We start from the raw sequence: 24,113 nt of genomic DNA, 5'->3' as shown, positions 1-24,113 counted from the left end.
CTACAACAATAAAAACAAGGGCAACAAAAGAGAATCAGTACATAAATATTTAAAAAAGAGAGAGAGAGAGAAAGAAATAAAGAGGCCAAGAAGAACAGTAGAATCATAGTGTAGGCACTGAGCTCAGTGACAGTCATGACAAAAAAGAGGAAGAGACAGACAGACAGAATCAATGGGTAAGGATTACAAGAACAAAGAAATAACAAAAAAACTTATAGGGTTTTTTGATACTTAAATGGCTGCATGCAACAATACTTTAACACTACATTACTATTTACAGTTCTTGGAAAACATGTTAAGAACATGAAAATTTGGCCAGAACCAAGACAAAAACTCAAAAATCAAGACAATGGAAGACAACAGAAAAGCTGTGACCCACACAGCCCAAAATACAAAATCCACAGTGCCTGCCAGGGCTCACATAGCGCTTCTGGTCCCGAAGGCACAGGAGGGAGCTTGAAAGCCCAGTTCAGTACAAGCATCAGAAAGAGCAAAAACAAAACATTGCCACAACAGGATTCAGAGTCCACACCTGGATAAAGTAAACCAACAGGAAGAAGAGAAATTTTTCTATTACTATAAAATGCTAACTAGTCCACAGAGAAGAAAGCACCGACTTGGGAAAATTACAATTTTTACTATCAGTCCAGTAGCAACTTGTTCAGACCAGAAATCTGTAAAGACAGTGGTTACTAAAATGGGAGAGGATGGCCTGGGAAGAAGGGGTTACTGGTCTAATCTTAAAGCATGGCCCCACTCACATTAACAAGGATACATTAGGAGGAAACTGAAAGGCAATGTCTCAAGCCAGTGACAAGTTGGGACCACTTCTGTGGTGGTCCAGTCAACAGGCATTCTGCAAAGTGACTTGTACAGCAGGAAAGAGTAGCTAAGACCAACACTCTGGACCAGGTCCTGGAGCCCTCAGAGGTCCTACCAGGCTGGGCAGGGTGGGGTAGTGGGCTGTGAAGGGAACCTGAGAAGCCAGTGCTAACTTCCTGGTGTCATGGACTTACCGCGGGGACCAGTGCTAGACCTTTCTGTATTCAGGGCATCAACAATTTGCTCTCAGCTAGCTCAGAAAACAGTATGTAGAGAAAGAGGGAGAATTTATGTACAGAAACATACAGAGAGAAGTCAAGTGAGACATAAAATGGGAAGACTTGGCAAAAGGAATCACAGTACAAGAGACCTTTATACAAAGGCACTGCAACTTTTCTGTAAGTTCAAAATTATGGCAAGATAAAAAGTTAAAAGTAGTTTAAGTAAAATCAAGTCTCTGACAACATCAGTATGGTATCTGCAGCATTAAGATGAAATCATAACTGGGAAGGGGAGGATTTTGAAATTACAGCTGTGTGTTCATTATAGCCAGAAGCCAATTTTGCTGGATTCTACACTTACTACTAGAAAAGTAATCTGGAAAGAAAAAGGGGAGAAAGGGTGAACTTTAACAGATACTTTTCAAGTCAAATTTCTCTTTGGGGATAGGACAAACACGTTTGCTTTTTCTCCAGTACACCCTCATACTACAGTGGTCCCAGTTGTGAGAGTGAAATCAGGCAGGCTGATGTTTCTTTTCTCAAGGCCTTGCTTTTAAAATACTTAAAGTTGCTTTTCTTATGCAAAAATTTAAAAGAAGGAGCCAAAAACATTAATAGGTAAAGGAAATTCCCTGCAACAAATGGTGTCAGGAAAACTCAGCCACATGTTGGAAGAAAAAAATAATCCGCACAGAACCATCACTTAAACACCATGCAAAAAAGTAATCTCAGGGGGTCAGGCGGTAGCACAGTGGGTTAAGCGCACATGGCACAAAGTGCAAGGACCTGTGCAAGGTTCCCAGTTCAAGCCCCCGGCACCCCATTTGCAGGGGGGTCGCTTCACAAGCAGTGAAGCAGGTCTGCAGGTGTCTATTTCCCCCTCTGTCTTCCCTTCCTCTCTCCATTCCTCTGTCATATCCAACAACGACATCAATAACAACAACAATAATAACCACACCAACAATAAAACAACAAGGGCAACAAAAAGGGGGGAGGAAGCCTCCAGAAACAGGGGTTTATGGTACAAGCACCGAGCCCCGGCAATAACCCTGGAGGAGTTTTTGGAGGCAAAAATAAATAAATAAATAAAAAGTCATCTCAAAGTGAAATAAAGACTTAAATATTAGGGTAGTTATAAAGACTTAAATATTAGGGGAGACAACATGTTGGTTACGCATGGTCCCAGGTTCAATCCCCAGCAACACAATTAGCCAGAACTGAGCTGGTGTCTTTCTCTCTCTCATTAAAAAAAATAATATACATACATACATATATATATGGACTTGGATATTAGACCCAAACTACAGCATACATAGAACAAAACATATGGAGGGTCGGGCAGTGGCGCAGTGGGTTGAGCGCACGTGGCGCAAAGCGCAAGGACCAGAGTAAGGACCCCGGTTCGAGCTCCTGGTTCCCCACCTGCAGGGGGGGCGCTTCGGGTGTCTTTCTCTCCCCCTCTCTCAACTTCTCTCTGTCCTATCCAACAATGAACAACAACAATAATGACCACAAGAAGGCTACAACAAGAGCAACAAAAGGGGAAACAAGAAATGGCCTCCAGGAGCAGGATTCATGGTGCAGGCACTGAACCCCAGCAATAACCCTGGAGACAAAAAAAAAAAAAAAAAGAAGAAAACATATGTAAAACAAGGGGTCAGGTAGTTATGCACCTGATAGAACACATACATTATAGCGTGCAAGTTGGGTTCAAGTCCCTAGTCCCTACCTGCAGGGGGGAAGCTACATGAATGATGAACCAGTGCTGTGTCTGTCTGTCTGTCTGTCTCTCTCCCCCTCTTCTATCTCAATTTCTATCTCCATTCAAGATAAATATATATATAAACTTCAACTTAAAAAAAGTCAAACATGCCAGGACCTTAACATCAAACATTTATTTACTCAACTCTATGACCACAGGAAACTAAAGAACAAACAAATGGAACTACATCAGATTTCTATACACTGAAAGAAAATTTCACAAGGGTAAAAAGGCAACTCAGTAACTGTGAAAAGATATTTGCACACCATACATCTGACAAGCTATCAATAGCAAATATCTATAAGGAACTCATCCAATCCAACCACAGAATAAGCAACCCAGTAAAAAAATGGGCCAAAGATATGAATAGATGATTTTTTTTTAAAGAATATACACAGAGAGCCCACAGGCATATTTTTTAAAATGCTCCACTTATCATCTAGAGAAATGTAAATTAAAACCACACTGAGAATCTACCTCACACCTGTGAGAATGGCCTACATCAACAAAACAGATAAGTGCTGGTGAGGATGTGGAAGAAAAAAACCTGTTATCCTGTTAGTGGGAATGCAAACTGGAACAGCCCCTGTGGAAAACAGTATGGAGAGTCCTTAAATAAAAACAGTAATAACTCATGGTCCAGCAGTACCACTCCAAGACACACCTCCAAAAGACATGAGAGCACTTATTATAAGGGATCTATCCACATCTATGTTGACAGCTACACTCCTTACAACAGGTAAAATATGGAGCAACTTAAATGCCCATCGACAAATAACTGGATAAAGGAGTTATGAGATATATATACCCAATGGAGTACTATTCTACCTCCCTCCCCCCCCCCAAAAAAAAAAAGATGCAACTGAATCATCTGGAACAAAATGGGTGGAACTGGAGGTGATTGTGCTAAGTGAAATAAGTAAAGGACAACTACTGGATTGTTTTGAAATACAAAGGACTAAAGCTAATGAACTTGCATAAAGAAAGGGTAACCAAACCATTTGTTGAACTTAATGACAACTATGATGAAGAGCACAAAACTATGGTGGGAGGTGTGGTGATTTACACTAACTATAAACATAGGATTATATTCCTGAAATCTTTTAAATTTTTAAGACACTGTTGCATCATTAATTTTTTGGAAATGTGGAGGGGGGGGAGTTGGGCAGTAGCGCAGCAGGTTAAGCACAAATGGCACAAAGCGCAAGGACTGGTATAAGGATCCCGGTTCGAGATCCCAGCTCTCCACCTGTCTGTCTTTCTCTCCCCCTCTCTGTCTTCCCCTGTTCTCTCCATTTCTCTCTGTCCTTTCTAACAATGATGACATCAACAATAGTAACTACAACAATAAAACAAGGGAAACAAAAGGGAATAAATAAATATTTTTTTAAAATATGGAGGGGGAAGCAACTAAAAAGAAAAGAACATTGCAGCTTTGGAGGTTAAATTCTCAAGCATGAGGTCCCGAGTTTCATCTCCAGCACTGCATATGCCAGTGATCTCTCATTTTCTCATTAATAAAACTTTTATTTTTAAAGGAGAACATTTGAGAAGAGCTGTAACAAACAAGGAAGAACACTTTTCCCCTTTCTTCTTAATTAATCAAAGCAGCTTTCTTACCTTCCACCCGGGATTCCAAGTACTTATCCAACTCTAAATCTTTCCTCACGGCTTCATCTGAGACCCTGGGGGCGTTGGAAAAGCAAACTAGTACAATGCTCATGTTATCTCGACTTCCCTGAACATGAAAGAAAGAGAAAGGAAAAATTACATTTGCATAGTCCACCAGCTTTCTAGTATTTACTTCAAAACAGAGTTAGTTACATTAAGCAATTATAGCTTGTCTAATCACCCAGGGAGTTCACACTGGACACATTCGTTTCCATTCCAAATAGCTCTTTGAAGCACCCCCTGAAGAAACCAGGTCTCTGGGATGGGAGGCATGTAATTATTTTCTTAGATTCTAAGTACCTATTCTTTTTTTTTTTTTTTTTAATATTTATTTTATTTATTTATTCCCTTTTGTTGCCCTTGTTGTTTTATTGTTGTAGTTATTATTGTTGTTGTCGTTGTTGGATAGGACAGAGAGAAATGGAGAGAGGAGGGGAAGACAGAGAGGAGGAGAGAAAGACAGACACCTGCAGACCTGCTTCACCGCCTGTGAAGCGACTCCCCTGCAGGTGGGGAGCCGGGGTTCGAACCCTTATGCTGGTCCTTGTGCTTTGCGCCACCTGCGCTTAACCCGCTGCGCTACAGCCCGACTCCCCTCTAAGTACCTATTCTTAACCACCTCCATTCAAGAGCCTGAGAAATGGAGATATCGTCATATGCACCGCATTTCCTGAACTGCCTTCCTCTCAGACTGCATATTCCCTCCCTGTCCCAGCTCCTGCTGATGAGCTCCACATGGCTCCTTGCACACTGGACAGGGTGGCTATATGGTATATGTTGTGATCTAGGATTTCTCTATTTTTTTTAAATTTAATTTTCCTTTTGTTGCCCTTACTGTTTTATTGTTGTTGTAATTGTTGTTGTTGCTGATGTCGTCATTATTGGATAGGGCAGAGAAAAATGAAGATAGAGGAGGGGAAGACAGAGAGGGGGAGAGAGAGAGAGAGACAGACACCTGCAGACCTGCTTCACCACCTGTGAAGTGACTCCCCTGTAGGTGAGGAGCCAGGGCTTTAACTGAGATCCTTAAACCAGTCCTTGCGCTTCACACCATGTGTGCTTAACCCGCTACGCTACCCTCCCGACCCCCGTATTTCTCTGTTTTATTTTATTTTTTACCACAGCACCGCTTAATTATGATTTATGGTAGTGTCAGGGATTGAACCTGGGACTTTGGGGCCTCAGGCTCAATGAGAGTCTCTTTGCATAACCATTATGCTATCTACCCCCACCCCAAATACTTTTCTTTCTTTGAGCAACTTATAAAAAGCTAGATTGTACAGTCCCAGAAACGTGGGCCCAGAATGCATTTTCCTTCTTCACAGCAAAAGAAACCACTACCCAAACCAAGAGACCCCTCACAGAATGGGAGAAGATCTTTACATACCATACATCAGACAAGAGTTTAATAACCAACATATATAAAGAGCTTGCCAAACTCAACAACAAGACAACAAATAATCCCATCCAAAAATGGGGGGAGGACATGGACAGAATATTCACCACAGATGAGATTCAAAAGGTCGAGAAACACATGAAAAAATGCTCCAAGTCTCTGATTGTCAGAGAAACGCAAATAAAGACAACAATGAGATACCACTTCACTCCTGTGAGAATGTCATACATCAGAAAAGGTAACAGCAGCAAATGCTGGAGAGGTTGTGGGGTCAAAGGAACCCTCCTGCACTGTTGGTGGGAATGTCAATTGGTCCAACCTCTGTGGAGAACAGTCTGGAGAACTCTCAGAAGGCTAGAAATGGACCTACTCTATGATCCTGCAATCCCTCTCCTAGGGATATATCCTAAAGGAACCCAACATATCCATCCAAAAAGATCTGTGGACACATATGTTCTTTTTGTAAGCACAATTTGTAATAGCCAAAACCTGGAAGCAACCCGGGTGTCCAACAATAGATGAGTGGCTGAGCAAGTTGTGGTATATATATACACAATGGAATACTACTCAGCTGTAAAAAAAAATGGTGACTTCATCATTTTCAGCCGATTTTGAATGGACCTTGAAAAAATCATGTTGAGTGAAATAAGTCAGAAACAGAAGGATGAATATAGGATGATCTCACTCTCAGGCAGAAGTTGAAAAACAAGATCAGAAAAGAAAACAGAAGTAGAACCTGAAATGGAATGGGCGTATCTCACCAAAGTAAAAGACTCTGGGGTGGGTATGTGGGGAGAACAGGTCCAGGAAGGATTCAGAGGACCTAGTGGGGGTTGTATTGTTATATGGGAAACTGGGGAATGTTATGCATGTACAAACTATTGTACTTACTGTTGAATGTAGAACATTAATTCCCCAATAAAAAAAAATGCATTTTCCCAGAACAAACATGAGATTTTTCACCTAATTAGCTAGATTGACAGGGTTGGGAATAGCCAAGTAGCAGGAATACCCAGGAGACTGAATTAAACGGCTACCTACAAACAAGAGTGGGAAACCCTGAACTTGGAAAGGAGGTTGAGGGCACAGTGGCAAAGTGAGAAGTGATGGGATGGCTCACACCTGTAGCCAATGTCACCAATCTTGCTAGCAGAATCACACCAGAGTCTAGACTGGCAGAGAGCAGCCACAACTGCTGTTAGACCAGCACAGACACAAAATGCTATCACCACCAAATGGTGAACAAGTAAGTGGAAACAAGCTCCCACTCCTGTGAGCACATGGATCCTTGGGACAGAATCAAACTTCCTGAAATAGTGGCCACTTCAGCCCTTTTTGCTAACTCACCATTCAGAAAACAAAGTCGAGGGAGGTCTGCCCACTCAAATAAAAAGACCCAGACCCACACCACCCCCTGCCTTTTCAGTGGCTGTGGCTGGGATCCAGACAAGTGTGGTGTGGGTCAGACTTGTCACCTTTTCAGAACACATGCAATATGGTCTGAAAGGTATGTAACCTTGACTGTCCTGTCACTGCCCTCCTCCACCCCAAAATTAAAAAATCTCAAGGCAGCAGAGGGTTAAGCACATGGGTGCAAGGCGTAAGGATCCCAGTTCGAGCCTCTGGCTTCCCACCTGCAGGGGAGTCACTTCACAGGTGGTGAAGCAGGTCTGCAGGTGTCTGTCTTTCTCTTCCCCTCTCTGTTTTCCCCTCCCCTCTCCATTTCTCTCTGTCCTAACAACGACATCAATGAAAAACAACAAGGGCAACAAAAGGGAAAATAAACATTAAAAAATTAAAAAAAAAAACAAAAAACAAACCTCAAGGCAGGGGGGCAGGTGGTAGCACAGCAGGTTAAGTGAGCATGGTGCAAAGCGTAAGGATCCGGACTTGAGCCCCAGGCTCCCCACCTGCAAGGGGGTCGCTTCACAGGTGGTGAATAGGTCTGCAGGTGTCTTTCTCTTCCCTTCCTCTCTCCATTTCTCTCTATCCTATCCAGCAACAACGACAGCAATAACAACAATAATAACAACAGAGAGCTGGGCGGTAGCGCAGTGGATTGTAAACGCACAGGGCGCAAAGCCCAAGGATAGGCATAAGGATCCGGGTTCAAGCCCCCGGCTCCCAACCTGCAAAGGGGGTCACTTTGCAAACGTTGAAGCAGGTCTGCATGTGTCTTTCTCTCCCCCGTCTTCCCCTCCTCTCTCCATTTCTCTCCATCCTATCCAACAACAATGACATCAATAACAATAACAATAATAACAACAGGGGCAACAAAAGGGAATAAATAAATAAAACCTAAAGTTAAAAAAAAAAAAAAAAGAACTGCAAGCCTGAGGCTTCAGGTTCAATTCCAGCACCACCACGTACTACAGCACAGCACTGCTATGGTCTCTCTCTAATGAAAATGAAGAAGTACATCCTGAGGGAAAAACAATGTTATGAATACACAAAACTGCCACCACACATTTTTAGAAATCCAGTTTCTTCTAACCATTTGTTATCTTGATAATAGCATAAACACTGCTTAACAATTTCTAATCAATACACATAAAATTTCCGATTTTTATAATTTTCTTTTTTTAAAAAAATATTTATTGGGAGTCGGGCTGTAGTGCAGCAGCTTAAGCGCAGGTGGCGCAAAGCACAAGGACCGGCATAAGGATCCCGGTTCGAACCCCGGCTCCCCACCTGCAGGGGAGTCGCTTCACAGGCAGTGAAGCAGGTCTGCAGGTGTCTATCTTTCTCTCCTCCTCTCTGTCTTCCCCTCCTCTCTCCATTTCTCTCTGTCCTATCCAACAATGACAACAACAATAATAACTACAACAATAAAACAACAAGGGCAACAAAAGGGAATAAATAAAATAAAATAAAAAATTATTTATTCATTCCCTTTTGTTGCCCTTGTTGTTTTATTGTTGTAGTTATTACTGTTATTGGATAGAACAGAGAGAAATGGAGAGAGGAGGGAAAGACAGAAAGAAGGAAAGAAAGACAGACACCTTGCAGACCTGCTTCACCGCCTGTGAAGTGACTCCCCTTCAGGTGGGAAGCCAGGGACTCGAACCAGGATCTTTATACCGGTCCTTGTGCTTTGCACCACCGTGTGCTTAACCCACTGCTCTACTACCCGACTCCCAGATTTTTATAATTTTCTAAGCTATAAAAATATAACCTACCAAATGGAAAATAAAAGATAAATTCAGAAAATTTAAACATCTAAAGATATAACATTCACAGCCTGGCATGTGTGAGTTCCATAATGCTGATCTCATTCTAGAGAAAGATGACTGTGCACCAAACACTAGTGTGTGTTTCAGTAATCCTTATACAGTAACTGGGAAAAGTCCTTCCTGTATGTCTGAACTTTCTAAAGAGATATCATAGAAGACTAACTGTTAAGTTTTTCAGTAAGTTAAAAAATAAAACATGATGATAAACACAGCTGGTGTCTGGAGGTGTGCACATTGCACATGCAAGGCCCCAGGTTCAACTCCCAGCAACAAGCAGCCTAGGGCACTTCTGCCTCTGCCCATATGCCTGCATTTCCTCCAGCACTCCTGTCCCTGGCCTTTACCAACAGAGCTGATGCTGCCTGGGGTCTGACAAGACTCTCCTCCCAACTCCAGGAGAGAGAGACATGGCCAAATTCTGCCCAAATTCATGAGTGGTCCAACACAGGCACAGGTATAGCACCCAAGCTGTCTCAGCCCTGAACCTGGCCACCTCCAACAGTGCCCGGGGGCCCCAGGCCAGCTTGAGCCTAAAGCCCTTCCAACAAGGGAGGCAGTTACGCCAAGCTGTGGCCCTGAGGCTACTTGGTTCCCACACCAGGCCCTCCCATGACCTCTGCTAAACTAGGCTCTAGGGGCTGCCAGGGCAAAGGCTGGCATGGCAAACAGCAGGTGTGCCAGTGCCCACAAAAGCAGGGTCTGAGAGGCAGTGCAGGATCCCACAGTTCCCAGCTGGGAACCAAAACATGTCTGTGGCAGGGGCATGTGCTGAGAGGCGTGCACCTAGTCCCCACACACCGTACAGATACAATCAGTCCTTGTCTACATCCCATTCAGCCACTTTAAACTACCTGTGCCTTCTGTTGCAATACGCTATACTCTGGAATGATAATAGGAAAAGGGCCGGGGGCCTGGTGGTAGCGCACCTGGTTAAGCACACGTTACAATGTGCAGGGACCTGGGTTCAAGCCTCTGGTCCCCACCTACAGGAGGAAGCTTTCTGAGTGGTGAATCAGTGCTTCTTCAGGTATCTCTCTTTCTCTCTCCTTCTCTATCTCTCCCTACCCTCTCAATTTCTGGCTGTCTCTACCAAGTAAAGATAATAAAAAATTAAAAAGAAAAAAGAAAAAGGGCCTTCATCAGAGCAAATAATCCTGGTGGTGATGCAGAGAATGGAATGAGGAGGACAGGGGGTGGGGTGGGGTGGGGTGAGGTGGGGTGGGGTGGGGTGGGGTGGGGTGGGGTGGGGTGAGGTGTGAGGGAGGGGAAGGCAGAGGAGAAGCAAATACAGTTCCTGTGGTCTTGACAACTGCCAATGATTCTGTCTATGGAAATTAAGTCATTATATTGACTCATCTACTCATCAGGTACTACTCAGTGTTTAAAGCAACTGAGCTTCTGCTCGGTGATACATGAACTGAATGCAGGGAAATCAGTGCTTTAAGAAAAACAACTGAATACTGATTTCAGGGCTGGGCAGTGGCACAGCTGGTTGAGTGCATATGTTACAATGTGCGAGGACCCGGGCCCCGGTCCCCATCTGCAGGGGAAAAGCTTGCAAGTGGTGAAGTGTGGCTGCAGGTGTCTCTCTTTCTTTATCCCTCTCTATCTCCCCTGCCCCCATTTCTAGCTATCTCTATCCAATTAATAAAAATAACTTTAAAAAATAAAAAAGAAACAATGATTTCTCTCTCTTTTTTTTTTTTTTGCCTCCAGGGTTACTGCTGGGGTTCAGGGCCTACACCATGAATCCACTGCTCCTGGAGGCCATTCCCTACCCCCCTTTGTTGCCCTTGTTGAAGCTTTATTATGGTTATTGTTGTTGCTGTTGGTTGTTGGATAGGACAGAGAGAAATGGAGAGAAGAGGAGAAGACAGAGGGGGGAGAGAAAGACAGACACCTGCAGACCTGCAGTTTACTGCTTGTGAAGTGACTCCCCTGTAGGTGGGGAGCCAGGGGCTCGAACCAGGATCCTTATGCCAGTCCTTGCACTTTGTGCCACATGAGCTTAACCAGCTGCGCTACCGCCTGACCCCTGAGAAATAATGATTTCTATGGTTTAACTTTAAAAAAGCAGGTGGCAAGGCAACATGCATAATATGACCTATTCCTAAAACATGCAAAAAGGTAGGGAAAAAAACCCTATTTCTATGCTTTGATGTGCTTGTCTGAATACCGAGAGCCGCTAGAAGGATGAGTGTGATGCTAGCTGTCAAGGAGGAAGCTAAACATAAGGGCTCAGCAGGACCGAGCCGCAGAGACAGCGACAGCCGTGCCAGCAGCCTCCTCTGGCTGCTGTGAAAGTTAAATGGTGTGAAATATGTGTATCAAAACCACATTTGGCTCCTAGAAAGCAACAATCTGCTGACACCATAATGATGTCAATGACTGTTGCAGCCTTCCAAGATTTCTAGAACCAGCCTATGAATGCTTGTAAACCTGAAGGCGCGGCTAGGAAGGGCTCAGACTTCATTGAAATCTATTAGCTGGGGAACAACTACTTAACTGCACCCCCCCACCCCCACGTTTATCGTTTTAAATCAGCTGACACCTACTGCTTAAGTGCCAAACTCTGGGCCAAGTAATTCGCACAAATTAAAAAAAAAAAAAAAAAAAACTATCTTCAGCCTTCAGAATGAATTCAAGCAATCACATTTTATTTTATTTATTTTTTTTTTATTTTATTTATTTATTCCCTTTTGTTGCCCTTGTTGTTTTATTGTTGTAGTTATTAATGTTGTTGTCGTTGTTGGATAGGACAGAGAGAAATGGAGAGAGGAGGGGAAGACAGAGAGGAGGAGAGAAAGATAGACACCTGCAGACCTGCTTCACCGCCTGTGAAGCGACTCCCCTGCAGGTGAGGAGCCGGGGTTCGAACCGGGATCCTTATGCCGGTCCTTGTGCTTTGCGCCACCTGCGCTTAACCCGCTGCGCTACAGCCCGACTCCCAAGCAATCACATTTTATTCACGTTCTATTTTATAATACTGATGACCCTTGGCTTATAATAACAAGGCAAAATGACGCCATTAGAAAAGCAGGACTAAAGATGTTTCATAAGTAGCATTTGATACCTCAAACATTTATAATCTGTTCTGTTTCAATTCAAAATAGCTAAATTTCTCAAAACTGATTTCAAGTGGAATGCAGCTTCATGCAAAGTAATTAAAACAGCTAACCACCACTAACACAGAATCAAACATATGTTCCAACCTCCTGCTATTTTTTTTTTCCTTTCACTTCTGAGCTCACAGGATTCCACCTTGAATCTTCTAACACTGTCAAAAGGAGTACTTAACCACTTTAAGCTGATCAAAGTTATCAAATGAAGCTGTGATACTAGACTAGAGGGACAGGGCCAAAATTCCTGAAAACAGTCCTTTTGACGGGAGGGAGAACAGCTTATCCACCATATAAACTTCTCTCTACTCCTGCTTGTACCCTGGGCAGACTGCTGACCATCCTATCAGAACTGCAAGCCAGTGGTCAGTGCTGGCTGCTGAGTAATGGCAGCAGGGCATGATGCAGCAAGCACAACTCAGAGCAGAAGTCACGGACATGGAATTCTCTCTCTTTTTTTTGTCAGAGCACTGCTCAGCTCTGGCTGTTACAAAAATGCACATACTAGCTGAGAAACAAAGAAAGAAGGAAGCAGGAAAAGAAGGAGAGAAGGGAGGAAGAAGGATGGAAAGAAGGAAGGAAAAGGAGTGAGGAAGGAAGGGAGGGAATAGACAACAATGAAGGCAGCTGACTTGGGTGGCCAAGTTTTTTTATGTTTATGTATTCTCCGGACTTCTTCCAGAACAGGAATGTGACATTTTTTAAATTTTATTTATTTATTTATTTATTTATTCCCTTTTGTTGCCCTTGTTTTTTTTTTATTGTTGTAGTTATTATTTATGTTGTTGTTGGATAGGACAGAGAGAAATGGAGAGAGGAGGGGAAGACAGGGAGGGGGAGAGAAAGATAAGACACCTATAGACCTGCTTCACCACCCGTGAAGCGACTCCCCTGCAGGTGGGGAGCCGGAGTGGGGGGGGGGTTCGAACCGGGATCCTTATGCGGGTCCTTGCTTTGTGCCACCTGTGCTTAACACACTGCGCTACTGCCCGACTCCCGCATGTGCCATTTTTATAAGCAGGGAAATGCTGTTTTCCTACCCCTCACTTCCATCTACATGGCCCTAAATGCTCACTTCCATCTCAGGGCTACTAGCCAGGATCACTCCACAAAGTCCATGGAGAGTCTTTCATGGCCTCGTACTGTTGTGAACACTGACCTCCACCCATCATTCTGTGTTTAACACACCAGAGAGTCAGACAGGGCATTGTGCACTTCAAAGAACCACAAGAGCTATAGGTGCCATCACTAGCACCCCTTCAGAAACACCATCAGTCCTTGAATGTTCTTCTTAAGTTGTCCTTTTCCGCTCTATAAAAAAGAGGTAGACTGTAAACCATTAATCTCCCAATAAAGAAATTTTAAAATAAGAAAAAGTAGACACTTCAACATTCAGCAACTTCCACAGACGCTGAGAGCTTTTTAGAAGGAAAAAAAAAAAATCAGCTATGCTTGGGTGGTCCACAACTCCCATGATAAAAGGGGCCACACGCAGACAGAATGAGCCAATCAAAACTTTTACTACCTATAACCAGAGGTCTACAGTCACAGGGCACATGGGTGTTGCAGGCACCAGCCAGATAATCCTAGATGCAACTGCTATATAATCGCTGTCAAAAACCCACTTGAAACTACTTAATACTTTAAAGACATCCCAGAGAATGGCTGATTATCTGGCACTCTGGAAGCTTCCTATTATCAAGTCAAGTGATAATTAGTACAATAGCACAATCTGAATTAAATGTGAGTGCTGTTTCATATTAGTCTCCTGGTTTTAATCAGTGATAATAAAGACATCTTGAAAACTAATTTGGTACTTTCCACCAAAATGAGATTATCTAGCACTGTCATATCATTTGTCCAGAGTCATGTGTAAAACACCTTAGATTTTATTGCTAGGAACGGGGTTCTTTTTACTGAATGACAGGAAACATAAAGTTATACTTTTCCTTTTGTTTTGTCTTAGCTATGATGAACTGAGTTACAAAACACTGCAGTCTGGGTTTCTGCTATATTATATTATCTGTTATCGTGTGTGGCTACCAGTGCTTACACTCAGGACAAAGGACTGCACTGCTTTGTAAGCAGAAGAAGAGATGGCCATTGCCAGCAGGGAGAACTGGAGTTAAGGGAGAAGCCTGGATCCACACTTCTGCCACCACAACCAGTCACAAGATGCTTCAATGACAGCAAATGCACAGATCTAGAAAAGCGACTTTCACACTGGAAGCCCAAGGCAGAGTCCTCCCAGCACTATGGGGCACTGTCCAGCCCTGTCAGCCCCGACTCGTGCCCTACCTTGTGCAGACAGGTGTCCACCACCCAGTTACACACGCTCTCCAGGTCATCTGACACCTGCAGGCGGGACTGCACAAAGTCGCAGAGCTCCTCATTGGTCATCACATCCCAGATGCCATCGCAGGCCAGCACAATAAAGCCGTCATCATCGGCGCGTGGCACGTCGAAAACCTCTGGCTCGGGAGACACAAGCTGCTCGGTGGGGCCCTTGCCATCTACGCACTTGTAGTCGTAGTCACCGAGCGCACGGGACACAGCCAGTGAGCCATTGACACGCTGGATCATGACACTGCCACCCGCGCGCTGGATGCGTTCCTTTTCGCGAGGGTCACACGGCTTGTGGTCCTGCGTGGAGAAGCACACGCGGCCTGCACGCCATAGCACAGCACGCGAGTCCCCGCAGTTGATGAAGAAGAGGTGGCGCGGTGACACCAGCACGCCCACAGCTGTGGAGCCACTGCGGTCCAGCCCGTTGCGCAGGTCGGCGAAGTCACGCATGGCTGCGTCTATCTGCAGGAAGCCGGCTCGGATGCCCTGCTTGACGTGCTCGGCTGGAGGTTCAGGGGCTCCGGGGCCCCCATGGAAGGCATCTGCTGCAGTGATGTGCTCCAACAGGTGTGCCGCGCAGTAGTTGGCGACTCTCGAGCCTGCATGCCCGTCATACACTGCGAAGAAGGACCAGTCGTCCAGGCCGGGCGGCACGCCCAGCACCGCAGTGTGCGCGTCCTCCATCTCCACGCGCCAACCTTGCATGCTGCTCAGCCCGAAGCGCAGCCCATTGCCCGCGCCATGCGCTGTGTGCTTCTCCGTCTTGGGCTTATCCAGGAAGGCGCCCATGGTGAGCCGACGTCTGCAAGAGAGGGGAGGGGAGTGTCAGCTCCAGGTCTACAATGGCCCAGAGTTCTGCTGCGCCCCTGGAGAGGCCACGCTTTACCGCAGTGAGGAGAGCGCTCAATGTCCACTCCTTCTATGAAGGCTAACCTGCCCCTAGTAGACCAGGGTCTGCGGAGCTGGGCAGGTGCTACTTGTTTTAATGTGGGACAGAATTGACCTAAGGGGCTACCTGTTTCAGCCTCTCAGTATTGTCTAAATTTACAAGAACCACTACAAAGAAATCCACAGAACTACTTTCATCTTTCTTTAACAGCCCTAATACATTAGAACTCCAGACCAATTCAGATTTTTTTTTTAGTGGTTACTTTTCTTTCAATATCTTTATTTGATAGAGACAGCCAGAAACTGAGAGGAGGGGAGACAGAAAGGGAGAAGGGAGTTGGGCATTAGCACAGCGAGTTAAGCACATGTGGCACAAAGCGCAAGGACCTGTGTAAAGAACCCGTTTCGAGCCCTGGCTCCCCACCTGCAGGGGCGTCGCTTCACAAGTGGTGGAGCAGGTCTATAGGTTTCTTTCCCCCTGCAGGTGGGGACTGGGGGCTTGAACCTGGGTCCTTGAGCATGGGAACATGTGCCCTCAACCAGGTGCGCCACCACTCGGCCTGTTACTTCTCTTAAATTAAAGCACTGATCAGCTCTGGCTTAACATGATGCTGGCAGTGGACTTCCGGAGGTGGAGCTACAGGGCAGCAGCAGGTGTCCAACATCAGATGAGTGGCTAAGCAAGTTTTGGTATATATACACAATGGAATACTACTCAGCTATTAAAAATGGTGACTTCATTGTTTTCAGCCGATCTTGAATGGAACTTGAAAAAAATGATGTTAAGTGAAATAAGTCAGAAACAAAAGGATGAAGATGGAATGATCTCTCTCTCAGGCAGAAGTTGAAAAAGATCAGTAGAGAAAACACAAGTAGAACCTGAACTGGAATTGGTGTCTTGCACCAAAAAGACTCTGGGGTGGGTGATGGGGAGAATACAGGTCCAAAAAGGATGACAGAGGACCTAGTGGGGGTTGTATTGTTATATGGAAAACTGGGAAATGTTATGCACGTACAAACTATTGTATTTACTGTTGAATGTAAAACATTAATTCCCCAACAAAGAAATTTAAAAAAAAAAAATGATGCTGGGAATGGAACCTAGGATGTCAGAGCCTCAGACATTAAAAAAAAAATCTTTTGCATAACCACTATGTCATCTTCCCAGCCGTTCTGTTTTGTTTACTTGGGTGATTCCGTTATGCACAAGGTGAGAGCCACTGTTTTAGAAGGAAAATCAAAATAGAAAACTGCTTAAGAATACTTTAAAACTCAGTAAGATGAAATGCCAGCAATATTCAGAATGCTGTAACCTCTTGCCCAATATATTAAAGTACAAGCAGATGTATAACACTTTCAATAGGCTTCCAAAAGCGAGGACTCTCATTGAGGCTGATAGTAGTGTTCCCACAGGAGCTCTTCATTCTGCAAGCATTTGCTCTGGTCAAGTTGCCTTGCATCCACCTGAAAGTGCTGCCTTGCTTGGCTGAGTCCATTGCCGGGTTGCTGTTACACAATAGTGACAGTGATTAAGACTGGGGATATTCCTCCACTCGTGCTGACGGCTCTATCTTAGCCGACTGGGCTTCAGCGAATGACCTCTCCCTATTATACGATCCCAAACAGCCAGGCACTTTTCACAGTGCTAGATGGAATAAAGACTCGTCACCCGACCTGTGCTGGATTAGCACAGTCAACGGCCAAGCCTTTCCCCGCTACGAGACAAGTTCTCAAGATCTTCCCGCACAGTCATCACCACCCAGCTATCATCCACATTGGTCTCCAGCTCCCACTGATTCTGTGCTCGGAGAAACTAAGATGGAACTTTCGGAAAGCAAACTGGCGTCTGTTCAGTGATCTTACCAACAAATCTATTCCTGCAATTCCAATTAACTCTATCCCCTCTGAAGATTCCTACAGGCGCTTCCGCCAAGCCATCTTCAAAGCAGCTTCCCAAGCCATTCCTCGTGGGAGACGTGCTAACTATACACCTTGTCTTGATGCTGAATGCGAGCAACTACTAAAGCAGTATGATGAGTCGGGCGACCCAGATGTGGCTGACCATCTCATTGCCTCCCTGGATGCAGCACGCCAAGCCCGCTGGCAACAACTCACGGAAAGTCTGAACTTCACCCACTCAAGTAGGAAGGCCTGGAAGCTTCTTCACAGACTGGGTGCCAGTAGCCAACCCCCTCCCGTCTCCCATCCTCCCGTATCTCCAAACTCAGTGGCCAGTCACCTAACTCAAGTTGGACGTGCTAAGATCGACCCAGTCTGGAAAAGAGAAATTTCCCATGAGTGGTCATCCCACTTCCGGTTATCTTGTCCATCTCCAAAACTCTCTCCCTTTACACTGTCTGAACTGGAAGACGCTTTGAAGAGGGTTAAACCGGGAACAGCTGCTGGCTATGATAACATCACCCCAGAACTCATTCTTAACCTGGGTCCCGCGGCAAAGAAGTGGCTCGCCTCATTCCTGTCCCACATCTTGGAATCTGAGTCTATGCCCAAAGTTTGGCGTCATGCGAAGATTATAGCGGTTTTGAAACCAAAGAAAGACCCAACACTGGCCGCCAGCTATAGACCAATTTCTCTCCTCTCCGTGTGTTCCAAACTCCTTGAGAGGCTGCTTCTGTCATGTATTTCTCATCTTACAGAGAAATTCCTATCACCCGCCCAGGCTGGTTTCCGCCCAGGAAGATCTACCTGCGAACAAGTCCTGGCCCTCTCAACTTACACTGAAAATGGATTCCAGAAGAATTTAAAGACGGGTGCTGTCTTTGTTGATCTCACAGCAGCCTATGACACGGTCTGGCACCGTGGTCTCCTAGTCAAGATCTCAAGATGCCTGCCTCCATGGGTGGCCAACACTATATCGTTTCTTCTCCAAAACAGAAGATTCCGGGTACATCTGGGTGACAAGTCTAGCAGATGGAGACTTGTCTCAAGTGGCCTCCCCCAGGGCTCTGTTCTGGCTCCTATGCTATTTAATATTTACATCAATGACCTCCCAGAAACTTCTTCAAGGAAGTTCATCTACGCCGATGACATCTGCTGTGCAACTCAGGCATCCAAGTTCGACATCCTCGAAGAAACACTCACGAAAGACATGTCTCTGATATCTGATTACTGTAAAAAATGGTGACTAATCCCTAGCACTGCAAAAATGGTATCATCTGTTTTCCATCTACACCATGCCTCGGCCTCGCGTGAGCTTAATGTGCAGCTTGGCGATATGAGAATCCGGCATGAAGCCCAGCCAGTCTATCTTGGCGTTACTCTCGATCGCACTCTGTCATTTCACGAACATCTCATAAAAACTGCAGCAAAGGTGGGCGCGAGGAATCACATCATTGCAAGACTGGCCAGCTCCTCATGGGGCACGAGCGCTTCCACACTACGATCATCCTCTCTGGCATTATGCTATTCCACTGCAGAATACTGTGCCCCAGTATGGTTCCGTAGCCCCCATGTCCACTTGGTCGATTCCAAATTATATTCCTCCATGAGGATAATTTCTGGAACCGTCTGTTCCACCCCGGTTCCATGGCTGCCAGTTCTTAGCAACATCGCCCCGCCAGATATTCGTCGGGATGCGGCATCATCTAAGTTCATTTCCCACGTCTACGCTCGACCGGACCTGCCAATATACGCGGATATCTTCGCCCACCCTGTCCAACGCTTGACGTCTCATCACCCAATCTGGTCCCCTACGCCTACACTGAACTTCTCTGTTCCAGTCTCTTGGAAACAGAGTTGGCAGTCAGCTGAGGTAAAGAACAAACACCTCATCACAGACCCCTGCAAGCGTCAACCCGGCTTTGACCTAGCACGTTATGATTGGGCCCTCCTCAATCGCTATCGAACAGGCCATGGCCGGTGCGCCGCTATGTTCCATCGCTGGGGAGCCAGAGACGACCCGAACTGCCCCTGCGGCTACAGACAGACTATGACCCACATAGTCAAGGACTGCCACCTCTCCAGATTCAAAGGAGGTCTCGAAACTTTACATCAGGCTCAACCTGACGCTGTTGACTGGCTACGGAAGAAGGGCAAACGCTAGAAGAAGAAGAAGTGATAATGTGCTGAACACTTACTGTCCAGTTCTGTGGCCTGGGTGGTAGATGAAAAGAACAAATTCCAGTGTTAAGGGGTCACTGTGCCTACTTTCTATTACTTTTCTTCCTATCAATCAGCAAGAAAATAACAAACATGATGGAAAAATAGACCAAAAACACCCACAAGTGGATCTTAAAAGTATGCTCCACTTCTTATTCATCAGAAGTATGCCAAGATTATACTGATGTAACAATTTTCATGTATTAGATTGGCGTGGATCACGTCTGGTCATTCTCTTGATGAGATTATGAAAAGCATGCAAAAATGAGCTCTTCATTGGTACTAGCACACTGCTAATCTCAGGAGAAAGCAAGCGAGTTGAGATCTATTCAAAACTGTAGCTGCGGGGCTGGGTGGTGGCACACCTGGTTGAGCTCTCGTGTTGCAATGCACAAGGATCCAGGTTCAAGCCCCCGGTTCCCACCTGCAGGAGGAAAGCTTTGCGAGTGGTAAAGCAGTGGTAAAGCAGGATTGCAGGTGTCTTTCTATCTCTTTCCCTCTGTCTCTCCCTTCCGCTTGATTTCTGACTGTCTCTACCCAATAAATAAATAAAGATTAAAAAAAAAAAAAAAAAAAACTGTAGCTGCATACAGTCAAGAGCCAGATTCCAGTCTTCACCTGTGGTAACTCCTACAGAAGTGAGAGCTCGTGGGCCAGGTGGTGGCACACCTGGTTGAGCCGCACGTATTACAATGTGCAAGGACCTGGGTTCAAGCCCCCGTCCCCACCTGCAGGAGGAAAGCTTTGTGAGTGGTGAAGTAGTGCTGCAGGTGTCTCTCTGTCTCTCTCCCTCTCTATCACTCACTTGATTTCTGGCTGTCTCTATCCAGTAAATAAAAAGATAATAAAAAAAAAACCTTAAAAAAAAAAAAAGAAGTGAGGGCAGGGGTAGATAGCATAATGGTTATGCAAACAGACTGTCATGCCTGTGGCTTCGAAGTCCCAGGTTCAATCCCCTGTACCACCGTAAACTAGAGCTGATCAGTGCTCTAGTAAAACAAAAAACAAAAGAAGTGAGCGCTCACTGCAGCACCAGTACTAGAGTAAATCACATCAAACAGCACCACTACTGAGGGAAGTATCTCAGCAGGATGAATTGGGGTACATATTAAGCAATAACATGACACAATCATGAAACTCATTTTTAGAAGGATAGATACAGTTGTTATGCTTTTCATCCTCTGGACTATACACAGACTGGAACCTTTGGGGAAGGATAACAGAGGTGATAAATACAAGTGAAAGAAATGCTATTACATACCATCTTATACCTTGCCATTTTAAATCACATACATGTAATAAAAGCAAAGTTTTAATGGATCTTATTTCAACTAGAAAAATTCCCTAAGAATTCTTTCTTGGCAATCAAAAGTTTTACTCTGTAAAAACCTAACCTGTCATAAATATCAGCATACTGATTGACAACCACAGTTTTTGCCTCTTGGAGCTAATCAATGAAAAAGTCCTCTAAAGGCGAGGGAGAATGCACAATGGCTATACAAAAGACGTGCATGCTTGAGGTCTTGGGTTCAACCTCTGGAAAAACTACAAACCAGACCTCAGCAGTGCTCTGATAAAAATAAATATCCTAAGCTGACATAGTGAGTAATCAATCAGGACTACTCAGCAGGGACATCCTGTTCATCTTAGTACCTTACCATTTTCCCAAAAAACAAACAAGCAAACAAACACATTAAAACAGAAAGATCTGGAAAGAGTTTAGAACACTAAATTTTTAACGCTACTAAGTTGCAGACTTCCAGACTGTAAAAGGTATCAAAAGAGTATCAAATTTTACCTTAATGAATTGTATGTTTACACAATTCAAAATGAAAATAAGATTCCCATAGTGCAATTTTTCCTAGACACAAATATGAAAGCTGAATTGTGAGGCATGAGAGCAAAAATCTAGCATTTCTGGTAATTCTGGCAAGAAACTCCTCCAGCCTAAAGCACTGTAACTGTAGTGCATAATGTTCCAAACAGATTTGATATGACTGCAATATATTTTTGTGAGAGAAGCAGGGAATTGCTCCACCATTCATGCCATTTTTTTTGTTTTGTTTCCTTCTCTCTCTCTCTTTTTTTTTTTTTTTTTTTTTTAACCAGAGCACTTCTCAGCTCTGGCTTATGGTGGTGCAGAAAATTGAACCTGGGACTTTGGAGCCTCAGGCATGAGCATCTCTTTGCATAACCATTACGCTATCTACCCCTGCCCTTTCAGTCTTATGTAATGTACTAAGGATCAAACACAGAGCCTCACCATCACCACGATACAAGCAGTAAATGTTTTTAATTTTTATATTTATTTGTTTTCCCTTTTTTTGCCCTTGTTTTTTATTTTGTTGTAGTTATTGTTGTTATTTATGTCGTTGTTAGATAGGACAGACAGAAATGGAGAGAGGAGGGGAAGACAGAGAGGGGGAGAGAAAGATAGACACCTTCAGACCGGCCTTACTGCTTGTGAAGCAACTCCCCTGCTGGGAGCTCAAACCGGGATCCTTGAGCTGGTCCTTGCACTTTGCGCCACCTGCACTTAACCCACTGCGCTACCTACTCCTGATACAAGCAGTGTTAAGAACATTCCTGAGTTGAGACAAATCGGTTTCTTCACAGGAACAAAAATACCTACATGCCTGAGTCTGACTCTGCTTTCTCACACACATGCTATTTGCTCCACTAGCCTATGATTCCACCTCCTAATACAGCTCCCCTCCCCCATAAGCTCATCTCCACAGCAGGTGTGTCTCTGTCTCCTGTCTGGAGGAGCCAGTTCTTTACCTAAATGAGATCTGCTTCTGCCACATCTAGCCCACCCTACAGAGACTGGCCTCCTGAGTGACTGTCTTCCCACTGACTGAGAAGTCTAAACTCTTCATTGCCTCTTTATGACTTAAGCCTCATGCCTTGAAACTTTCCCATTATCACTAACTGTTTCTGGGCAGGACTTCTAGTGAAATGTCAAGATTGTGCTCTCTTGTCTCTCTTCTTACCTCTACCCTCACTGGAAGCAAGTCAGATCCCTCTTGATATTTCTATCTCAGTCCAATTACAAACTCAAGAGATCTTTCTCAACTATCCAATCTAAACTATTCTCCAAATGCCATCACAGTTCATTGTCCTATTTTATTTTGTTCCTAACTTGAATTGTTTCTCACTAAATTCTTTACTTTTTTGCCCCAGAAGAGAAGCTACATCTAGTTCTTGTTCGTTGACAAGATTACTGACATTACACATGGCACTTTATAAGCACACCATCAATGTCTGTCAAATGAAAGAATGAGCAAGTAAGTGCCAAATACAGTATATAGGGCGCTGTAAATAACATGCGCTTGACAACGTTCATTCATAACCTAGCCTATGACTAAAAGTGAGTAATCACAATTCCTAACTCAAGCCTAGTACACCAGCAAAGATGCAATTGAGTTAAAACTGAGGCTTCAAAGTTTTTCACATAACATTCAAAATGCTGTGTTCCCCCCTCTGCCCAAGGCTTAAAAATAAAGACAGCCTGGATGAGGAGGTGACTCTAAGGTATAGCACAAGATCTTCACCACTTACTCATCGTTTAATCCCTGGCACTTGGTCTTCCAGCTCTGAATGATGGTTTGCTACTCACTCATTTTTTAAAAAAAAGTGTCATCACTTTTTCGACAACCCGATAAAATATGCCTATTAGTCACAAATGCATGAAAACCCAGACACACTAACACTGCGGTGGTGCCCACTGGAATAAAAATGCTCAGTCCGACTTTCTTTTCTTTTTTTTTAAATTTTACACTTTTGCACTTCCTTTAATCTATTTATTTTCCCTTTTGTTGCCCTTGTTTTTATTGTTGTTGTTGTTGTTACTCATGTTGTTGTTGGATAGGACAGAGAGAAATGGAGAGAGGAGGGGAAGACAGAGAGGGGGAGAGAAAGACACCTGCAGACCTGCTTCACCGCTTGTGAAGTGACTCCCCTGCAGGTGGGGAGCCAGGGGCTCTAACCAGGATCATTACTCTGGTTCTTGCGCTTTGCGCCACATGGGCTTAACACGCTGTGCTACCGCTCGACTCCCCAGTCTGCCTTTCTAACCTAAGACAGATGAGAATACGTAAAGAGCAAAGCCAGAAAATAAATTTCCACTAGAGCAAATGGTAGTTGTTAGTATTACTTAGAAAAAAAAAGGGGTTAATAAAGAAAAACAAAAATGTGTACTATTACAGGTCCTGGAAAAGGATGACAGAGGACCTAGTGGGGGTTGTATTGTTTTGTGGAAAACTGAGAAATGTTATGCATGTACAAACTATTGTATTTACTGTCAACTGTAAAACATGAATCCTCCAATAAAGAAATTTTTAAGAATGTGTACTATTAATAATTGGTACATAAAACTATGCAAGAAATGAAAGTGGTCACTGTTTAACAATATGGAAATTTACAGAAATTTAATAATACCATCATTAATTGAGGTAGACAGGAGTGAGAAGTCAGTATATGCAACTAATTTCAGCTTTACATGTCTGAAATTATCCATATTAAAGTTTTGTTGTT

At 44.3% G+C, this 24,113-nt stretch overlaps 1 protein-coding gene across 6 annotated transcripts in view; it reads right to left on the bottom strand.

The window, feature by feature from the left end:
- Window positions 1–24,113, bottom strand: part of PPM1B (protein phosphatase, Mg2+/Mn2+ dependent 1B) — an 82,528-nt gene that overhangs the window by 22,751 nt on the left and 35,664 nt on the right. For all 6 annotated transcript variants that reach the window (XM_060186963.1, XM_060186964.1, XM_060186966.1 and 3 more), the window contains 2 exons: window positions 14,523–15,372; window positions 4,426–4,543 (listed from right to left, as the gene is read on the bottom strand). In XM_060186963.1, coding sequence (XP_060042946.1) covers window positions 4,426–4,543; window positions 14,523–15,359 — 955 coding nt within the window. In that variant the 5' untranslated portion in view covers window positions 15,360–15,372. The remainder of the gene's footprint in view (window positions 1–4,425; window positions 4,544–14,522; window positions 15,373–24,113) is intronic.

The sequence above is a fragment of the Erinaceus europaeus genome, chromosome 3, assembly GCF_950295315.1.
Source record: "Erinaceus europaeus chromosome 3, mEriEur2.1, whole genome shotgun sequence".
In the NCBI taxonomy this organism is placed as follows: Eukaryota; Metazoa; Chordata; class Mammalia; order Eulipotyphla; family Erinaceidae; genus Erinaceus; species Erinaceus europaeus.
This window is presented reverse-complemented; position numbering and strand designations above follow the sequence as displayed.